General features: G+C 38.5%; 1 protein-coding gene across 1 annotated transcript in view; it reads left to right on the plus strand.

The window, feature by feature from the left end:
- MARCH1 (membrane-associated ring finger (C3HC4) 1, E3 ubiquitin protein ligase) overlaps window positions 1-11,368 on the plus strand; it is a 100,516-nt gene extending 89,148 nt beyond the window's left edge. Inside the window, exons 5-6 of the mRNA XM_009325101.1 lie at window positions 6,921-7,068; window positions 11,067-11,368. Of these exons, the coding sequence (XP_009323376.1) occupies window positions 6,921-7,068; window positions 11,067-11,368 (450 nt within the window). The remainder of the gene's footprint in view (window positions 1-6,920; window positions 7,069-11,066) is intronic.
- Window positions 11,369-20,383: the final 9,015 nt, after the last annotated feature.

Raw genomic sequence — 20,383 nt, forward strand, 5'->3', positions numbered from 1 at the left:
TTGCGCCAGGGGAGGTTTAGATTGGACGTGAGGAAAAATTTCTTTACTGAAAGAGTTGTTAAACATTGGAACATGCGGCCCAGGGAAGTGGTTGAGTCACCATCCCTGGAAGTATTGAAAAGACGTGTAGATGAGGCGCTTAGGGACATGGTTTAGTGGGCATGGTGGTGTTGGGTTGATGGTTGGACTTGATGATCTTAGAGGTCTCTTCCAACCTTAATGATTCTATAATTCTATGATTATGTAGTTCTTTTATTACTCTAGGCATGCATATCACATAAAGGTGAATTAAAGTGTGTTTTTCTTTAGAAATGCACCCATTTCTGGTTCAGTTTTAAACTTTTAATAGGTGTTTTAAATGCACCACAGACATTCATTTGAATTCCAACCAGGTTTGTTTAGTGTCACCTAGGCACAGAAATAGATTTGAGGTAAACTTCAGACAGGTTTGCCGGAGAAGGATTTGTACCAGCTCATCTAATGAGCTAACTAGTTCAAGGTAAGGTTGTGAATAGATACGGCCATATGATGCACCATACAACATGGGATTTTTTTTAAACTTATTTTATTTTTGTGTTCAGTGGCTAATGTAGCAGGAGTCTAATTCTGGTCTTCTATTCTTGATCCTTACGAGAGTTCCTTCTCTGGGACGTATCTTTTGACAAAAGGCAATGACAAATATGTTTTCTGTGTTTTCTGTGAACCTGCTCAGTTCTTCCTCTCTGAACGTGCTCTGTATGTGTTTGGGGAAAAAAAATGCAGAGAAGGTGTTTTCATGGCCCAAACCCTTCTCTTTTCAGCCATCAAACTGGCACATTCTGTTGGACTGTATGAGGGGCGCTTCTCATCTTGGAGCAGAATGCAGCGAGGCATACCTTGTCCTTCTTTAAGATGCAGTCCCTCAGGCACAGGCTGTAACCACGTGTTGTTTAGATGGCACAGAGTGGCCCAAAATGCTTTTATTCAAATCACAAGGTTTGAAGTCTCATGTCTCATCAACATTTCAAATCTGCACTATTTGAGTGCAGTGAACAAATAGGAGGCTATTCTGTTCTCCCGATGCGTGGAGACCTGTTGTCCTTTATTGCTATTATCTCTTCTTCCTCCACCCACTGCACAAATTCCATTCCTGCAAATGATGGTTGCAGCTGCTTTCCGCCAGCTGGTAGGTTGATAGCAGTGAACAGTTTGCTGTGGAGCCTGAGCCAATTAGTACTGCAACAAGTGACTAGAAAACCCTCCCTAAACCACAGAAAATAAATAACTCTTGAGCTACATGTTCAGACTACTGACATATCTTCACTGCTCGGCTCACTTCATCATACACTGCTCCAGTTCTTAAGAGCTTTTTTCAAAAGTGCTGGCTAGATCCTTCAGGCCTGGTTTGAGATAAGAAAGATGTTTTTCTGTGTATTTGTAATCTGTGTGCAGAGTGCAGTTTCTACAACAGCCCCTAGTAAATAATTTTAGCCTTCATTTTGCAGGCATGATTATTTCAAGATAGAGGTTGGCTCAAAGTCTTTCTTTAGATTGTAGAAAGAATTCAGAAAACGTTGCATGATGACTTTAGCTCTAGGTGAGAGCAGAAGGAAGTCCTTCCAGCTGTGGGTGCTGTTTACATTACATTCGCTGTCATTTCTTTGCTAAATGATGGATGGGGAGAAAAATGTCAGAACAGGAAAAATATTTAATATTAGCAACGTCATGCCCATACCAGATTCCCCTGTCAGGCCTCCTTACATGCAATTTTTAAAAATAGGGTTCCTGAAATACCTGGGAGTTAAAAGTTCAAGCATTCATAGCATGTTGCAAAGCAGCCCATTAACTTCACCTTCAATTTGGCATCCTCAGTGATGAGCCCCTGCAGGAGAGAGACCTTCGGTTGTAAAGGTGTGAATCTGCAAACCTGCAGTAGATATGGAGTTGCTTCAGGAAATCTGAGTAGACAAAATTTTGTGGCCAATGTGACAGAAGATTGCCGCTAGCAGGAGGCAACATGCAGACACAAAATGGTGGAAGGGGCAGGCAGACAGTAAATCTACAACCTGAAGGTGGGGAAAAGGAACACCAGCAGCAAAGTTTGCAGAGTGCAATTCTGTGATGTGGTACCAGCTTTTGTGTGAGCAGTGTGAAGCTTTTGATTCTGCATTGGGCCATCATGAAACTGCTTTGCAGAAAGCTTAATGTGTGGGAGGGAATTAAAATTGCAGATTTACTTCTGTCTATAAGAAGAGAGGCTGCATTGGGATCTCTAGGATATGAAGCAGCACCCCCACATCTGCAAACAAATTGTTTTCGGAGGATATTAGAAAATATCCATATTTATTTTTTTGCATATTGACTGACCAAGCTTTTATTAGAAGTGACATGCAGAGAGGCAAATTTTGGTCTTTTAAGATAAATATCAGGGATTTTCTCAGACTATGTTACAGGAAAGGGAAGTGGTTGGCTACATATGATTTAGATGTTCCCTGTGAGTAGGCTATTAATATTTTTTTTCTTTTCTTCTTTTTTTTCTTTCCCCAGAAGACTCATGACTACATTTTGTAATTGCAAGAGTGGGTTATGAAATCAGTAACCATTCCCTTTAAGTTTCAGAGCGAGATACCCCTTAAGAAACAAAACCAAAACATGAGGTGGAAACCTAGAACAGAGTACAGTTTTACAGTTGCCACTTTCAAGATTATTACAAGCTTCTCTGGCAGTAAAGCATAGGAATTCAGGCTATGGTGCACGTCGTGTTTTAGAAGTAGCTGTAAGTAGTAGCTGGGGTGGGAGGAGTGTTTCTGATCACGTTTGCAATCCAGCTTCTTTCCTTTGACAGTTCATTCTGGCTTCTTGGTAGGAACCTCTGAAGGAGGTAGACAATCTCCTACCACCCTCCAGTGGTTTGCAGAGCACAGTGCGAGTGTAATGTTCAGAAAGCTTATTCAGAAAATAAAAAGGGGGCTAGGGATATTTCAAGCTTTCTTCTCGGGATACATATTGTTGCATTGTGGATTTGTTTGGTGACTTGTGTAAAAGGTCTTGTGGTTGTTAGATGTTACAAAGTATTTTAGCACACCTGTGGAGCATAATGATATTTATGCGATTGCTTGCATTTGCAGGACATTAACCCATCTGCATCTGTGATGATTTCCAGTCTGTTTCTATTGCTGCCAGGATTAAGGAATCTGTGGATGGTGACAATTGGATGTACAACAGTGAAGGGGTGCTTCGGAGGAGGCTGGGCAGAAACTACAGTGTTTGTCCATCAATTTAGTGACTCAGTAATTTGCAAGTCATTATAAATGTCTCCTCTGGCTGTTACAGTCTTCCATTTCTTTCTCTCCTTCCAGTCTCTAGAGCACCTTAGGAGTATTAACATATAAGTTTCCAAGGAAAATTGCATCTGGGCACTTTTGTGTTATTTTTCTGTTCTTGGTGGCATCTGATATTCTGTTCATGGCATGTCACAGTGTCATCAACCTGATGGTTGTACATTTTTCCAGATCACTGATGAAGATAATAAAATGTGATGCAATTTATTTTTATCTTGCCATCATGAATGTAGAGAGCCATGAGAACTGCAGAAGCTTCAAAATACAGCAGGGATGAATTTATCAGTGGCTAAGGAGGCATTAATGCACTGTGTGACGTGGTAGCACCTGCCAAACTTAACCCACCCAACTTTAGGCTATCTCGAGTCCTGGACTATAAAGCACAAGTGAAAGGGGCTGATGCTTTCACTGCTCAATATCTTGTTGTCTCATAGCCTTTGCTATGGATTTTCAAGCAGTTTTTATTTCACATAACTGTGCTTTTATCCAAGCAAGTCTGTGCTAACATTAACAGTTAAATTTTCAATTTAAGCCTATTGCAAAAATCCTAAAGTAGTGAATTGCACTTTTCTACTCCAGGACAACTTAAATTGCTGGCTTATCTACTAACATCACTCGTCTAGTAGAGAGTGGCAGTAGTCACATAGTACTCTCTGTTCAGCCAAGCTAAAATAGGTGGGTAGGACAGGAAAATTACCTCAGCTACCACAGGGATCACCAGGAGTACAGCACAAAGTTTAATTTAATTTCCCCTTCTGAGCTCAGCCCATCATGACTGGAGTTGAGAGGAGAACTGGGACTGCAGCTAGGGCAGGGCAAAACAGAAGCGCAGCTTTGCGAGGCACTAAGTGCTTCCAAGTACTCTGATCCCCCTGCATCTGTCTGTGTAAGCAGGAGTCTCTCCTTGGTCCTTGGTCCTTTCTTGTATCCGAACTGGGAGTACGAGGTGCTCTGCACAGGCTTCCAGTTCCATAACCACCCATGCCCTGGTGGCCTCTCCCAGTCTCCTGCCAGCCAGCTTATTTCTGATGTGGTGACATGCATCTGGATAGAATAGACACATGGGCATGCTGTCTTGTGGGAGAAGAAAAGGGGCCAGAGAGAGGAAGCAGAGTCCAGTAGGCCTTGGCTTGCTTTCTGGCTTTCTTTGATGTTAGCAAAAAAGGCCTGCTAAAGACCGTTTCTGCTAGCTCCATCGCCTGGTATACCTTTCTTGTAAATCTCAGCAGAAGTTTGGGAGCTTGTTCCTTTATTTACCTATCCTGCCTGTTGGTTGTTTGTTTTTGTCTTTTTTTTCCACCTACAAAATGTTTACATTTAGAGTAATGGGACCAGCGTTCTTTGACTTTAAAACTCCATATGAAAAAGCTTTATTTGACTGGGCATTCAGATCAGCTCTCTAAGGCTTCTATGTATGTTACAGAGCGTAAAATGGCTATAATGAGACTGCAGGTATACATGACAACGAAGATTTAGCACAGAATCTTCCCTCCAGTAGACAAAAAAGTGTAGCATCAGAGTTGAGATGACAGAAAATTTCTGTTTAAGAACACAATTCTTCTTTATGTTCAATGTTGATCTCTCACAAAGCATCCACAGGTAAGTGAAGGGTTAAGGTAAAATCCTTTCTTCCATCTGGACAAAACCAACTTTTTCTTTGGAAAGAAAGCCTGTTGCAAGGCTTGAATTGAATTTTCACTGCAAAAAGGATGACAGTCTCCAGGTCAAATGCTGTGTAACCTGGTAACTGTAATGATATGATAAGACAGTGATGGTAATGCCGCAATCTGGTCCGGCCGCTGAATGCTACCTACATGAACTACAATGAATATAAGGTTCTGGGGTTTTGTTTTATTACTTTTTTTTTAATGCCTCCCATTTTTCTAGACTGCCATACAAAACCCAGCAAGCTTAGTTTTCACTCCTAAGTAGATGCATCAGAAACTGAAATGAGGCATCAGCTGGTAAATAAACTGCTAGCTCTGTCTCTTTGTATATTACTCAGGAAATATTTCAGTTTTTCTAAACAGTTTTTTAAGCCTTGTGTTCGTAAAATTCTGGCAAGGGCTAGAAAATGCTCCAGAGACTGTGTTTTGAGGCAACAGCTCTGAAACGTGCAAGCTTTAACTGCCATTAAAGAATGAAATTTGTCTGGCCCAGTAGGTACTGCTCTAAAACTAATGGCAGGAAGAAGCATTTCTGAGAGTTAGCCCTCTTGGTGACATTGCATTGACATTCCTCAGCTTTTACTGCAGTTGTGCTCCGTCGAAATGTGACCAGACAGCAAATAGTGTTCAGACTAGAAGAATGGCCATATTGGTTCAGGTTAAAGTCTAAGCATCTAGCTTAGATGCCATCTCCAACACTAGCCATAAGCAATTTAGGGAAATTTGTTATTTCCCAAAACCAAACCAAATAAAAATTAAAAAACCAAACCAAAACAAAAAAAAACAGCCGACAAAAAAACCCAAACAAGGAAACAAAGCCAAACTCATGCCTTCAAAGTAAATTTATACCACCTGAGTGCTCTGAAGTGGCCAGGGTTTCTGAGCCGGCCTTAGCACCTGGAAACGCTTAGGAGGCGCAGCCCGAGTGCGCTCACGGTCCGTGTGAGCGGGGAGCGGCTTCGCTGTGCCGGTGGTCGGTGCTGTGGCTCGGATGCCGAAGCACCGTCCAGTCTTGCATTAGCACGACTGCAGAGAGGCGGCACTGTTGTACTGTGGTTGCTACTCGTTTCATTCATCGGATGGTAGCCACCGACTCCGAGATTATTCATGGGAATTGAGGCGTTTTGCTTTTAAATGTCATATTCTTTCATCTGTTTTCAAAGGCAAGCATTTTAGTAGAGAAGGGTTTTATTCTAAAGAAATGCTGAAAAGAATGTCTTCACAAGCGAGATTAAAAAAAAAAAATCGCCTCAAGAGTTGCATTGTTCAAATGCAGAGAATAGCCTATTTCATCTTAAAGTAGCCTTAACGTAAGCGAGGATTTAGTGCCGTAATTCACAAACATGTGCCTGGAAGATCCGTGTTGCGTTACTGGGGCTGTTTGACTGCTATCGTGTACGATTACTTCCATGTAATCATCTTTTCAAGTTTATTGAATTTAATCCCCAATGCAGCTGCATTTCTTATGCTTTTATTTTATGGGAAGACTGTTCCACAACTGCGTTCCTCTAATTTTAAGCAACTGAGAACAGCTGAGAATAGTTTAAGTATTACAAGCTCATGTTTGGGGTTTTTCTTCTCTCATCACCAGAAGTGTGCATCAGGTAAAGTTAAAATAAATAGTCAGCTTTTTACCTGTCTATTAACATGTTATGGCCGTACTGCAATGAAATTACTTTAGATGTCATTCGCAAGCAGACAGAAACAGAACAGAACTCTTCGTTCCTCTGAATCTGTGAAAATGAGATCATCGTGAATTTTACAGTGACAATGCACATACTGCTGTAATGTGTATTATCAAAATAAAAGGATTTGTTAATTTTGTTGCTGCTTGGTTTTTTGGTAGAAAGAGCCAGAATGGCCTAATCAGTTTCTTATAAAATTTTACAAGTCTGTTTTTGGGTTTTTTTATTACTTTTTTTTTTAATTACAGTGGGAGAAACTACAGATGACAACAAGTGAGAGGAGGAAAATAGTTTGTTCGGTCTCATTCCACGTAATTGCAATTACCTGTGTTGTTTGGTCATTGTATGTTTTAATTGATAGAACCGCCGAGGAAATTAAACAAGGCAATGACAACGGTAAGTATCTTTTACCTTCTTCAATGTTGTTGATAATGCAACGGATAGCTTTGAAAGGCAGCTATGTAACCAGTCACATTCTGTTCTTAAATAGCGGCTCGCAGATACATGGCTACGTCAAATGCTTTAATGCAGAAGTAATTAATGCATCAGTGTTAAAAGCTTATGTTATGCCCCTGCAGAGAGACGGCTACTTAGTGTAATCATTACAACAGCTTAACTAACTGCTGGTTCTTCCTAGGTTCATCTCCCATTATCTAGATATTTCTAAAGCTCAGACAAAAAGATGAGTCAAATTCAAACAGCTCAGTGCGAGTTCAGGTCATAAAATAGCTATTTATTTGTATTACCCACTTGAACCTCGATATCCTGTAAAGCACGATAGAGCCCTTTCATCAACAAGCTTCATAATACGAACTTCCAAGAGACTGTGTTCTGGTCATGTGGGACTTAAGTAGCACGGAAAGCCATTCCTGCGTCCTTTCGAATAGAATTTCACTGTGAATGTCCATGTTCCAGTTGTGTTTATTGTGAGGGTGGTCAAACACTGGAACAGAGAGGTTGTGGAGTCTCCATCTGTGGAGATACTGAAAACCCAACTGGACATGTGTAACAAATTGCATGTTTAACATAAGTAGGTTTCTTTTTGGACTATACTTACCGTATGTGGCAGCTATATTCCAAACTGAACTACTGTTCTCCATTTCAAATCTAAGTCTATTCGGTCTTAAATTTAGTCTTAAATATGATCATGATGATGAAGAGGATAAAAAGCTTTTGAGTTTTGATCTGAATTGACTTTAAGCACAGGAGAGGGACAAAGGTCTCTAGCTTTGTGCTATACTCTGAAGTTAACATGGAAAACAAAACAGGCGGAGCTTTGTGCCTTGCTAGTTAAATATTTGATGATACTCCTGGTGCTTGCCTTTCTTGCTTATGAGAGGAAAATATGTAACAAGCCTCAGTAAGTCACAGACAAACGTATACTACAAAGTCTTGGTTTGCATTCTTTCTAAATGGGTAACCCTGTTTTTCATCTCAAAAAAACTGGCCCTGAGGACAGGACTAGGAATGGCTTTGAACTTCTGAGTACAACTACATCACCCTAAAAGGGGGAAAGGTATTTCTGTGGATTAGCTGAATTTACACAACAAAACAGCTAACATGAATTTTTGTTATTATATAGAATGGATAAGAATCACACTAATTAATCTTGGTAGGCTCAAAAAGTATTTACGATTTGTATAGAATTCAGTGTTTGCCAAATGTAATGGATGATTCTCCACACTAAAAAGTGGATGCCTTGGAGCTACTTACAACATGCAAAAATAAGTGTTTGTGAAGAGACCTCTTCTGCCCCAAAATTTGCTTGTTGGGAGGGGGGTAATTTTACAAAATCAAATATGTGTATTCGGGGGGGCGGGGGCGGGGAGGAGGCATATATGTAGTTTGCTTTTCTCTCCATTATCTTTGTTTAAATGGGAAATGCTGGGGAAAAGACAGTGAACACTGGAGGAAAAACACTTTATAAACATATTTTGAGGAGGAGAAAAACTGAAAGCCCTGAATAATACTAGTACGGTTTGTTAGTATTGTGTAAGTTTAAAAATCCCTTTTTAAAATGTATCTCTCAAAATATTTAAAGGGTTCTTTTTCTCCTTACGAAAGCATATGATGCAAATAAAAAAAGTGTAAACCTCTTCATTAGTAAACCTGTCACTGGGCTATAGAAAGGACAATTTAATATATATTTAAAATAGTCTAGAATTTATATGGCACCAGGGGTAGGGAATCAGGTTTCACATAAATTTGCTCTGCTTTGAGAAACAGGTCTAGGCTTAGCTGAGCTTTGACCCTCCTAATAAAGCTTGAGTCTGTGAAAATATGGCAATCCTGGAATATACTGAAAGGCGGAAAATTCACTGTGCCATACCAGTTAAGCAAAAAATGATGCTTCCTGTATTACCATGGAAGCAGCAGCAGCACATCTTTACTGCTAAGAGGTGGAAGAAACTCTGAAGGAAAGCTGAGCCATTTATTCAGCCTCTTTCTTTGGAGCTGAGCGCTCCAGCAGTGACTTGCTAGTTCTAAGTGTTGTTACCCACTGATGGGACTTAGTCAGATGCAAACCATACTGTTTTCATAATTAAGAGTAAGAAAGAGACAGTGATTTTTAAAAACAGTTATTAAAGGGGAAAAAAAAAAAGAAAAAACGCATCACTGGATATGACAGCTTAGCAAAGTCTTCTTGTTACTTCCTTTTGTCCCAGGAACAGGGGATTGAAGAAAGGCATGACAAATGCTTTGTGAACAAATTTAACAAATATAAAAGGATTTGTTCCTGGCAAGTTCAACTAACCAGAGTAATAGTGGTTAGGGAGATTTATATGGTCTTTGCATGCTTTTATTTTGCTGCAAATTAAAAAAAAAATAATTGGCTAGCACCATCACAATACATTGTTACCATTTCTAAGTACTACTAAGCAATTACCATGACAGGGAAAACTACAGCTACTTCAAACATTTTGTGTGCTTTTGCAATAATTAATATTCTTTTGGTCTCCATTTGTTTATTTAACTAAAAGCCCAGGTCCTACATGTTTAACAGTAAAGGGAGATACTTAGATTCACGAGACTCACACAGGTGGCTAAAAGTAAAGACGTGCTTTTGAGGAGTCCAGGTTGAATGGTCTAGGAGTCAAGACTGGCTCCTCACTGAAGCTCTTCTGCTGAGTCCCAAAGGAACGCGGATTGCTTTCCTGCCTGTGGCAAAAATTTCTTCCCTGTGTAAAACTCACAAATATCACCAAGTTGTTGTGATATATCACCAGTGGTTGAATACAGCATCTGCAAGGCACCTTGAATACTACACTCAGTGAGCAAAACGTTATTCAAAGACCTTCCATATAGGACCAACAAACCTGTTCAGACTGACAGCTTAAGCACTGATACAGAGGTCTGACTCTTGTGTATAGCATTTAATCTTTAAATGTCATGAGGCAATGTGTAACGGGAAGGCTGGTCGCTGTTCGTTCATGTTAGGCTACTGAATGGTTGAAAAAAGCAGATGCAGTGGTATGAATTAACGAGGAAAAGGCTGTTGTTAATACAACATTATTTTATTCTGTTAAAATCTTAAGACCACATTTAGGCCAAAGCAAATAATTTTAACATTATTCATATCATAATCAAGTTCAAATGCTCTCATTTCTCGCTTTTTTTGTGTTTTTTTTGTGTTAGCAGCCATATATTTTTCTGTAAATATCAATGTGATTGATCAACGCAATGAGAAAAGTAAGAACAGATACACCAAAAACTGTAAAATTACTTTTTTAGTACATGGGAATATAAGTTTTGCTCTTTGATATAGGTGTGTTGGGGGGGGGGGGGTGCGGGTGCACAGACAGCAGGAAAAAAAGAGGCCGGCAAAGGCAGGTGATGCAGGAGACAAGAGCCCTTTCCACTAGCTTTTTTTACTATACCCTGGCTTCAGGATGAATCTAGGTCCAGGTAATAATATTGTAAATGTTGGTGTTCCAGGTACCCTAAACAGTGTCATGCTTCTAGCATGATTAAAAAAACCAGTTGTTGTTGAAGTTGTGCATAATATTTCTAGTTATGCAGTTATCTCGGTTTTGGTACTTGTATTTTTGCTTAAGCAAGCTATTGAATATGGGGATGCTATTGAAGAACAGTGAAATGTTTTGGTTTTGACCGTATCAAGCATTATGCTTCCTTTGTGAGAGCGGCCTTGCATTTCTTATTTGATCAAATTGTGGTGAAGTCAGTTAAAAGTGGGAGGCAGATGTAGTTTCTTGGCTGGCCTATGGGATAAGAAAACTGCTGCTGTTTCCTACTTGAGCCACAACTGCCCCAATAGCATGTACATACCTGGGAATTCTTGCCAGGTGGCTTCTTTTCAAAATATTTTACTGAAACTCAGTACTTGATATTCAGTGCATAACAATGGTAATAAATATAAACGTTTTCTTTCAAAGGTGTCCTTGAATGGCCATTTTGGACAAAACTCGTTGTGGTGGCCATTGGATTCACGGGGGGCCTGGTCTTCATGTACGTGCAGTGTAAGGTTTATGTTCAGCTGTGGCGCAGGTTGAAAGCCTACAACAGAGTGATCTTTGTTCAGAACTGCCCAGACACCGCCAAAAAACTGGAGGAGAAGAACTCTTCGTGCACTCAGACCTCGGACGTCAAGGATGCAGTGGTGGTGCCAGTAGCACAGACAGGTACAAACTCTCAGCTGGCAGCTGAAGAAACGACGTCAGAGGTCATGCCAGTTTGACAGAGAGCGCATTGTTTCTTCCTTGCAGAATAAGGCGTAGTGTTTTCTACACTACAAATGCTAAAAGAGAGTAGAAATGACTGTGCATTTTTTCAGTTAAAAAAACAAAAAAAACCACACAAAAAACAAAACCCTATAAGGAAAATGGATCCAGCAAAGCAACTTGTTACTGTATGGAATGTGACCGTTCGTGAAGTAGTTTCTCAACTAGTCAGCAAGTGTAGTGAAAGTGGAAATGTAGAAAGTGCAATAGAGAACAGGTTTAACAGACAATGCCAAACCAATGTGACAAGAGTACTTTTTTTTTTTTTTTTTTAAATTGGATGTCTGGGAAAGTAGAAACAGACCTGATGATATAATCATTTTGTTTACAGAAAACAAAAACCTTTCATCTGTTTACTACTAAAAGTTGTGTTTGCTATTTATCTTCTTGAAGATACGCTTCAAAAGGGTACCAATCAAGTTATATGCATTAACTGAATCGAAGTACAAAGAGCTGTATAACAGCACTCACTCTCTAAGCCTCATACGGTAACACACGTTCATGTGACTGCACTGGAGCCTGAATGTTTGGGCAGCTGTGTCAACTAAGGATATTTGAAACATCTGAAGGGTAGCATTGTTTTTAAATATGCCTGAATTTTTGAAAAGTAAGCAATTCCAACCAGTATAAACTCATGTCTCCACAAGGCACAGAAATTTTTTAAGTGTAGCTGTCAGCAAAATAAGTACAGAAAGGAGAAAATATGTAGATACGCATTTAGAACAGCAGCTCAGCTGTTTATTTTACTTTGCAAGAGTGAATTAATTGAATATACAAAGTTTTGAGGCAGAACTATAAATAAAAAAATGTAGTTTACTGCAGAATCACACAAAAGTAAATTGCATATTATCAAAGGTCTGAAAAAGGATGACACATAAGGAAGATGGAAGCCATTTTTTGGTTTTATTTTTTAAGATTAATGACACAGAAAGGTAGACGTAAGAGAATATACCTACGTATCTTCAGAGAACATTAGTTTTTATCTCCTTGTTCTGAAAAGTTAGTTTTTATCTTCCTGACTGAAAAAATAAATCAATGGTTTCCCTCTGTACAGGTAAACTTCAGGTGTTAGAGATTCAACAATTCAGCTCTTAACTTCGTGTTTTGAGCATTCTCATACAAAAAAGAAGTGTGAATAGCATTAAAGGGTGCAATAGATAAATGAATGACGATAAGATACTGTCCAACAGGGTAAATTATATATAAAGAACCAGTTTTGTGATTCACTTCTCATACCTGTGATGTTTACCATCAGGACACAACAGCGAGTATTGACTTGGAGTAGTTATGTGCTGGCGTGGAAGGTCTGGGGCCTGAACGTAATGTATATTTTAAAAAGAAAGTTAAAAGTTCTTCTTTGATCTTGTATTTAGGTAAAGGAGGAAAAGCAAACAAGCGAATAAAGAACCAAAGTAAAGAGGATAGGAGAGCACAGGTTCATTCAAAGGGGGAAATCTGCCACAATTACAAGTGAACTAGACTTCTACAGCAGCCTTGCAGTTCCTAATGGTAGATTTCCTCTTTACACATTCAAAGATCTCAAATCTTTACACACTCAAATATATTAAATAACAGAATCATCCCATTCTTGCAAATATCCAGGGTGCTGGGCCTAGGAGGTATTGGAGTTTATATATTAGGCAATTCCTTTGTGAATGTGTTTACTGGCTTAAGGCTCAGGGAGTACTGGAACTAGCAACATTAGCAAGAAATGTGTCTTTTATCACACCATTATGTTCTTTTGTATTGGAATTGCTCATGTAATTTGGCTGTGACTAAGTGATTTTCATCTAGCTAGACAGGACACAAAATCTTGGTGCTTGAACAGGCCCTAAATACATATTAATAATTTGCTCTAAGTTACTGCAGGTGAGTTGGATCAACGTTTAAGTTTTTCATATAATAACATGCACCTTTCACATAAAATAACTTTCCAATTATACAATTGCAAATTGGAATTGTAGCAGCATCTCATTTGAAATCACATACAAGAGTAACAAAGTAATTTCTCTGTTTATAATTGCGGAGGAGACTTCAGAAGGTCTTCAGAAAACCATGACAGTACTAAGGAACGCCTCATAATTGCACATGTTTAAGATAGGCTGCAAAGGCATGGTTTTCAAAAAGTGTAATTCTACTTGCTAAAAAGTAAATCTCATGATATCTGAAGTTAGACACTTAAAATTACTAGCTGCATCTAAATGTCTGGAATGATGTTTACAATAAAACCTGATGAATCATAGCAAAATTGACTGACAAGGAACATTATCATGGAAGATAGCCAAGAGCTTTCTGAAATAATCAGAAAGCTTCTTACTAAGTGACAGTACCCCTGCTTCTTTAGCCAGCTTGTTCTTTGACCTGCTGTAGCATCATGACCCCATTGAAAGTACTTTATCCCCTATCTTGACAGTTTACTGGAGACTAATTTACGTTGTTTTTTTCTTGAACAAGTATAAAATTCAACTTAAAAGAAAAAAAAAACTGAGGCTTCTGAAAGCAGACTTATAGCATCCAACAAGATTACTGTACATTTTTAAAAATACACTGAAGCGTCAGCAACAGAACAGACAACTTGCAAAATTTTATACTAATGCCTTCAACTTCAAAACACTATTTTGGCACTCATCTCAACTACATGTGCAACTGAGCTTACAGTTAGTTAGATGTAAGAATGGAGAAAGACTTCAGCTGAAATTCCTCCTTTCCCTTTGAAATATGAATTTGGACAGCAGGAAAAGGAGCAAAGTTGGAGTGTCTGCTGAGACAGACAAGGAGACAAGTCAGCAGTGAGAGATGACAGCGGGCTTGAAGCAGTCTTTAACCTTTTAAAGCATTACAGTATTAGCGCATGCACCCCTTCCTCTTCTTAGGTGCAGTGGATATTCTAGAGCTTTCAGGGATTTCATGCAGGATTGGAGTTTGTTTCTGAAGCAGGGTGGTTCCTCTTCAAGAGGGCAAGGAGCTATTCTCACCAGCATGCCCTGGATACAGGGCTGCGTGAATGAGGAAGGTGCACGAATACAGACACTAGACAGCTGCTTACCAACCAGTGTTTTTTATTCCCACGCAAAGCACAATTTTCTGTATTAATTTAATGACCACAGGATTCTATCCTGCAAAAACAGTACACTGAAAGTTTTAAGATACATTCTGAAAGTTTTTAATGAAAATGATATATCAAATAAAGATCCGTATCAAACTGACCGTGTAGCTACAGTGCATCTCGGGCAAACGGGCAGACAGCGGAATTTCGCCTGGCTAAACCCACAAGGGCAGAACCTTGCTCAGAACCATTACGGAGAAGAGCTTAATCTGCATTCTTGTTTAAGCAAAGTTGTAATGAAGGTGGGTAGAAGTAATCTGGTGTCAGGTCAGACCTGGAATTTTAAACAAGATACTCTTAACCTACGAACATGCACGTTTCTTTTCCTGTTTTAAGTTAAAAGCGTTATGCAGTTTATTTCAGACTGGCATAAACATACCGCTTTTGACTATCATTAGCATTACGAAGATTCTCAACTAGTCCAACTGTGCCATTCACACACTGCTATATCTGAAAGCAGTGTTTATTTTTGTTGTGTAGAAAAAAATAGTAATTCCCCATCACCAGAATAAACCATTTATAATTTCTAATAATGCAACGAAACTTATTCTATGATGAAAATATTTTGTGTATAATATTTGGAACTATGAGTTTGTGGTACTTGTTTAACTCCCTCTCTTTTGCAAAAGAAAAATTGTATGTTTTTGTGGGTAAATGTGTACTGAAAGACAGAAGGTAAGGGAAACAAAAGTAATATATCTGCTTATTGTTGTGAAAAAAATGTATTTGTATTAAACAAATGACTCAAATTACTGTAGTATTCTACATTTGTCACTTTGTTATATAGAGCATCACACACTGAACATGAATTGGCAACACCACACTTTCGCAAGAAAGGTGAACAATATATTCAGCTGCATACTTAAAATTGATAAACCTGCTGGCTCAGAGTGGCTAGTTTTGGGTACCACACCTTGGCAGAACACTTGGGAAAATACCTCCCAGTACAAAACCACTTGCAAAGAACTACGGTTGTTGAACTTGCAGAAAGGAAGACTGGGCAGGGGGATATATAAGAACAGGCTTCAACGCCATAAAGAACTCCCAGAAAGCAACTGGTTTTACATCCATAGCAAATTGGACAACGAGTACTGGGTTTCAACTGCAGGAGGGTAAGAGGAAGAAAACTTCACGAGGAGAGCAGTGCCTTGGAATGAACTGTTTGTTATATGTGATAAAGCTAATCCTACCTTAGATTGTCAGAATGAATCAGGTTCCTTTTTTGTTATTTTAGAATTCTACCTGGGTGAGATTTTATCCTTCTCCAAAAACCTTAAATGTTGTTTTTAATGAAAAGAAATATTACATGTTTTCATTATAAAAGAATCTGTGTACTTTAAGTCAGGTGTAAAGCCAGAGAAAGTATCTTGATAAACGCACAGCATTCCAACCAAACTACAAATTTAGTTTTCTAAAGAGGGTTGAGTCCACCTAGCCTGTATCTTTATCCTAGATTGTCAGCTGGGGAGAGAGTGGGCTAAGTTTCGAAACCTCACACTTCTACCTGGAATAAGTCATCACATGGCTGGTGACTGCTAAGAACATACATTCAAAACGCAGGAGAAGCGTCCTAACAAATCCAAGGCCAACAGATTTTGTTAAAGCTGTCCTAACTAGCTCAGCATTTAAACCAAAGATGGATTCATGAATCCCTAACAAGATATAATACAGAAGAAACAGCATAACCAAGGAAATTCCAGTAACATATATATATTCATTTCCATTTGTGGAATACGGATAATAGCATATGGAAAAATAGAACCAAATTTGTTTTTAGAATTAAGAGAATAAAGGTATAGTTCACTATACCTTTCTGCTTTGCACACAAGAGTTAAAATCTCTTGATGAAGGGTATTATTAGAACACAAAACACATTTCTGTTCAGTTCGCTCTCTGTGTACACATAAACAAAGGAACATGCTATATGGTATTTACTCACACCTTCCTCCCCCCAAATATTGAGGCTGTTCTGCATGAACTTTATTTAAAAGCCAAAAAAAAAAATTGTCGGTTAACAAAGAACTCACACAAAGTACTTCGAATGGTGTACCACATCTGTGACCTACGACATGGAGCTCAGAAAATAACCTCAGATAAATTTTACACCGTGGTTGAGAACACAACGATTCCGCTGGAGAGGGTGGGCCCTGGGACAAGCTTGCCCTTCTATTACTTGCAAATACTTATGACTGATACTAATTGAATCACAGAACTTCCTTTTGTTTTTAAACAGCTCAAAGGTAAAAATATATGAAAATACAATAATCAGCACCATACGGGCATTGCACTTCATAAATTTTCAAATCAGCATGTTACTGTCTTGGTTGACTATGTGAGAACCTACACAAATAGATGCCGATATTAGTAGAATGCTGCCACCCTTCTGTATTTCTTTAGAAAATGCTTCCGTTTTTAGAGTAATGCTGGCACTGGTCTAATAACTTAGCTGAAAGTTTAAATAATTTTATTTTTCATTTGTAACAGTTAACTTGTCACACATTAAACTGCTCCTTTTAAGAAAATTGGACAGTATTTGCAATACAAGCAGTGAAGGCTTAGGGAACCTGATTGCAGGATCACTACAGTAAGTCTCCCACAGTCAGGCTATTTTTAGTTTCATTAAGGAACTCTGCACACGATCTTGCTAGCTGTATTTAAGGCAACAGCTGAAATTGCAGTGCATAAATCAGAACACCTCATTAGCAAAGTTTCTTACCTTCCTATAACTTACTTCTTTTTAGGAAGAAAGTCTGGAAGTCAATTATAATGAAATTTTACTCTTGAAAGAGCTAGAAGATAGAAATATGATGTATGCATTGTAGCATGCTGAGACTGACCAAACCAGCCAATCTGACATACTTCTGAAGTGCAGGCATTTCTTGGCCTTTTACTAGAAAACTAAGCCTGGAGGATTCCTTAAGTGGAGAACTTTTTCTGCTGAGAAAAAACAATAATGTCCTTTTTTACTACTCATGCCTATCTGCCAGGTATCTAGCAAAAAAGTTTTTTAAAAGTTGGACTCCAACATACACATTTTTGGGTCCCAGACTCTGTCCTCACATAAGCAGTGTCATTACAGAGGTGAGTACACATGCCATCGCAATCAAAGACCAAAAAAAAAAATTCACACATAAGATACTCTTTAAGTGTATTCCTTGAACTACTTAGGAATGGCTCAGAAAACGGTTCATATATGTTGCCTTTTTGTCTTGTTGCATCCCACTGCACATCCTGGAGTTCCATAAGGATTGACACATGCATTGGTAGTGGAAAAAAGGAAAAATACAATAATGAGGCTAAGTGCTTCACTGTATGCTTGTTTCTCCACATCACAAGTGTGGGAAGTCTCACCCCTTTAGAACCAACTTTGAGGAGCAGATTGGAAAGCCATGGTGAACAGTTCCATTAATTCAGTCACATTTGTTTCCAACACTAAAGAATTGTAAATGAATTAATCCACTGCATACAACCAGCCTTGAGAAGGATAGTGTTTTCTGCTTGGTGTTCCCCCCCCCCAATCAACATTTGCTTTGTTTACATGAAAAAATCATACTGCTACTGGAATTAAAGTCAGCTGTTTCTTTCCAACTGAGACCATCAATAGAGTAACTTCCAGAATCAGAGCACAACTAACAACTCAGCTGCTACTGAAAGTTTGAATGTAATTCAGCCAGTTCCTTAGAGAAGTCTTAGCTCTCTGAGGCTGGCTGGAGTAAAAGTATAACTTAGTAAGTACACTGCAAAGTACTGTGTAACAAATTAGAAAATACATTAAAAAAAAACCCCAAAGTTCTTATATAAAAGTGGCTTTCCATGTTAAAATCTTACTTTTTGTTTGAAACTTTGTGTGCTCAATATGAGCCCCAATAATTAAAGAAACTTGAGTTTTAACTATTACTACTTTGCAGTTAAACAATTAAAAAAAACAGGGACCTTGTGAAGCAGTATCTGACAAGTTAAGAATGAAAGAAATCTTCCATAAAATATTTCTTTAACCAGAAAAAAACCCTGTCAATTACAGAGAATTATAATAGAGGATTTAACATTAAAGTCTGTAATCCTTAGCTACAAATGAACAGAATTTCAAGGTATTCCCTGCAGCAAGTTTGTAAGAACAGAGAACATCACATAAATATTTCCCATTCCCGCTGTTAACAGCGGCTGCTTTCTAGATTTTAATTTTAAAGAAACAGAATAACAATTCAGAACTCCTCCTTTTTCACCATAGGGAAGAAACTCACCAACACAGAAAACCCTAATAGCTGGCTTTAAAGCACAGGCATGACTGGATTATGAAACTGATAGAAGAGATTCCACCATCTTGTCTCAGTAACACACATGAGGCAGAAGATTCTCTCTACCCCCACTCCAGGCTCCTCAGCACAAAAACTCTGAGCACAGAAATAATAAATAAATAGCTTTGCGGATTGTTTTCCCCATTGCTACATTAGTATTCTGCAACAATTCATCTGGTAAATTGGTCTTACACATTATTAACTTAAGGCCAGATTACTTTTCAACTCAAATATGAATATTTGACAGCTACATATTATTTTTTCTGATAAATCAATGTAAGAAGTTCACACACAGCACTGTTCTTTTTTCATTACTTATGCAGCAGGTCAACAAGACAGTTTAAAAGCCAGCTAAACAAGCAGTGAATACAGGGACTTCAAGGGAGAAAATCCACAAACTCAACGAAGTCCAAATTTTAAACATGTTCTTGAAGTGTGAACAACAGATGTTAAAAAAGAAATTACTTCAAATATTTGACTATCACATCAACCACACAAGTAATACTTACTTTTTTATAATGCCTTATTAGTGAATTGTTTTAAGGAATATAGAACATCTCATTCTCTGTAACTTTGCGGGACAATTTTTTTTTAAAGAATTCACCAGGATGTCAGCCTAATACACTGCCATTACTGTGACATGCTAAACCTTCTAGTTACCTTACTGCTCATTTTTCTTCTGTATTTCTTTCTCACTTTCCCAATGTGATGGGAAAGTGACTTTTTCCGCAATGTTTCTACTTACAACTTCAAAGCACATCAGACCTTGTATACAAGCAAAAATGTAAGATGAATCTTCAGAAAGGCAAAATCTGTCAAACCACTGAACACACACACACACACGGCTTTAGTTCAGACCAATTACCCTGGCTCAGCTTCCACCAGAGTTTAACACCTCAAGTTTTATAAATCAAAACAGGCTGAATTCCACAACACAACTCAATTTAACAAAGTTAAAAAAATGTCAGAGGCCTGCCCTGAACTTATTTCTAAAACACAAACACAAAGCAGTGATGTGACAACCTAGAGATACGGCTGGTGTCAGAGGATAAGACCTCCAGACAGGTTTAAGACTTGCAGTCTGTCTGAAGATGCATTAGATCACTCACACGTGCTTCAGGTCTGTTAAATTTATTCAGGTTTCTTCCTTAGATTAATTTAAGGAGGACAATGGTTAATTCTAAATAGATTGGTTTCCTAAAACATGAAAGGATAGCACAAGCCTATTTTGTAAAGAGGGAAAACTTAATATAGATGTTAACAGAGTAACACTCATCAGTAACACTGCACAGCTAAGAAAATACACACCTGGATATCTGTAGAAGAAATCTGGGAAACCCACATAACTATTTACCATGACAAAGCCTTGTTGTTCAACACACAGAACTGTACTGCGGATCAAGTACTAGAAAGATCATCCACCAAGAATAATTATTTCCACATCATTAACAGGCATCTGAACTGTGGCTGCTACAATGCATACAGACAGTACCTCTGAACGGTGACTTCTGTGCCCAGACAATCTAATTTGCACTGACAGAGATGTCCTACTTAGCGCCTGCTGTGAAATT

The sequence above is a fragment of the Pygoscelis adeliae genome, unplaced genomic scaffold (assembly GCF_000699105.1).
Source record: "Pygoscelis adeliae isolate BGI_AS28 unplaced genomic scaffold, ASM69910v1 Scaffold170, whole genome shotgun sequence".
In the NCBI taxonomy this organism is placed as follows: domain Eukaryota; kingdom Metazoa; phylum Chordata; class Aves; order Sphenisciformes; family Spheniscidae; genus Pygoscelis; species Pygoscelis adeliae.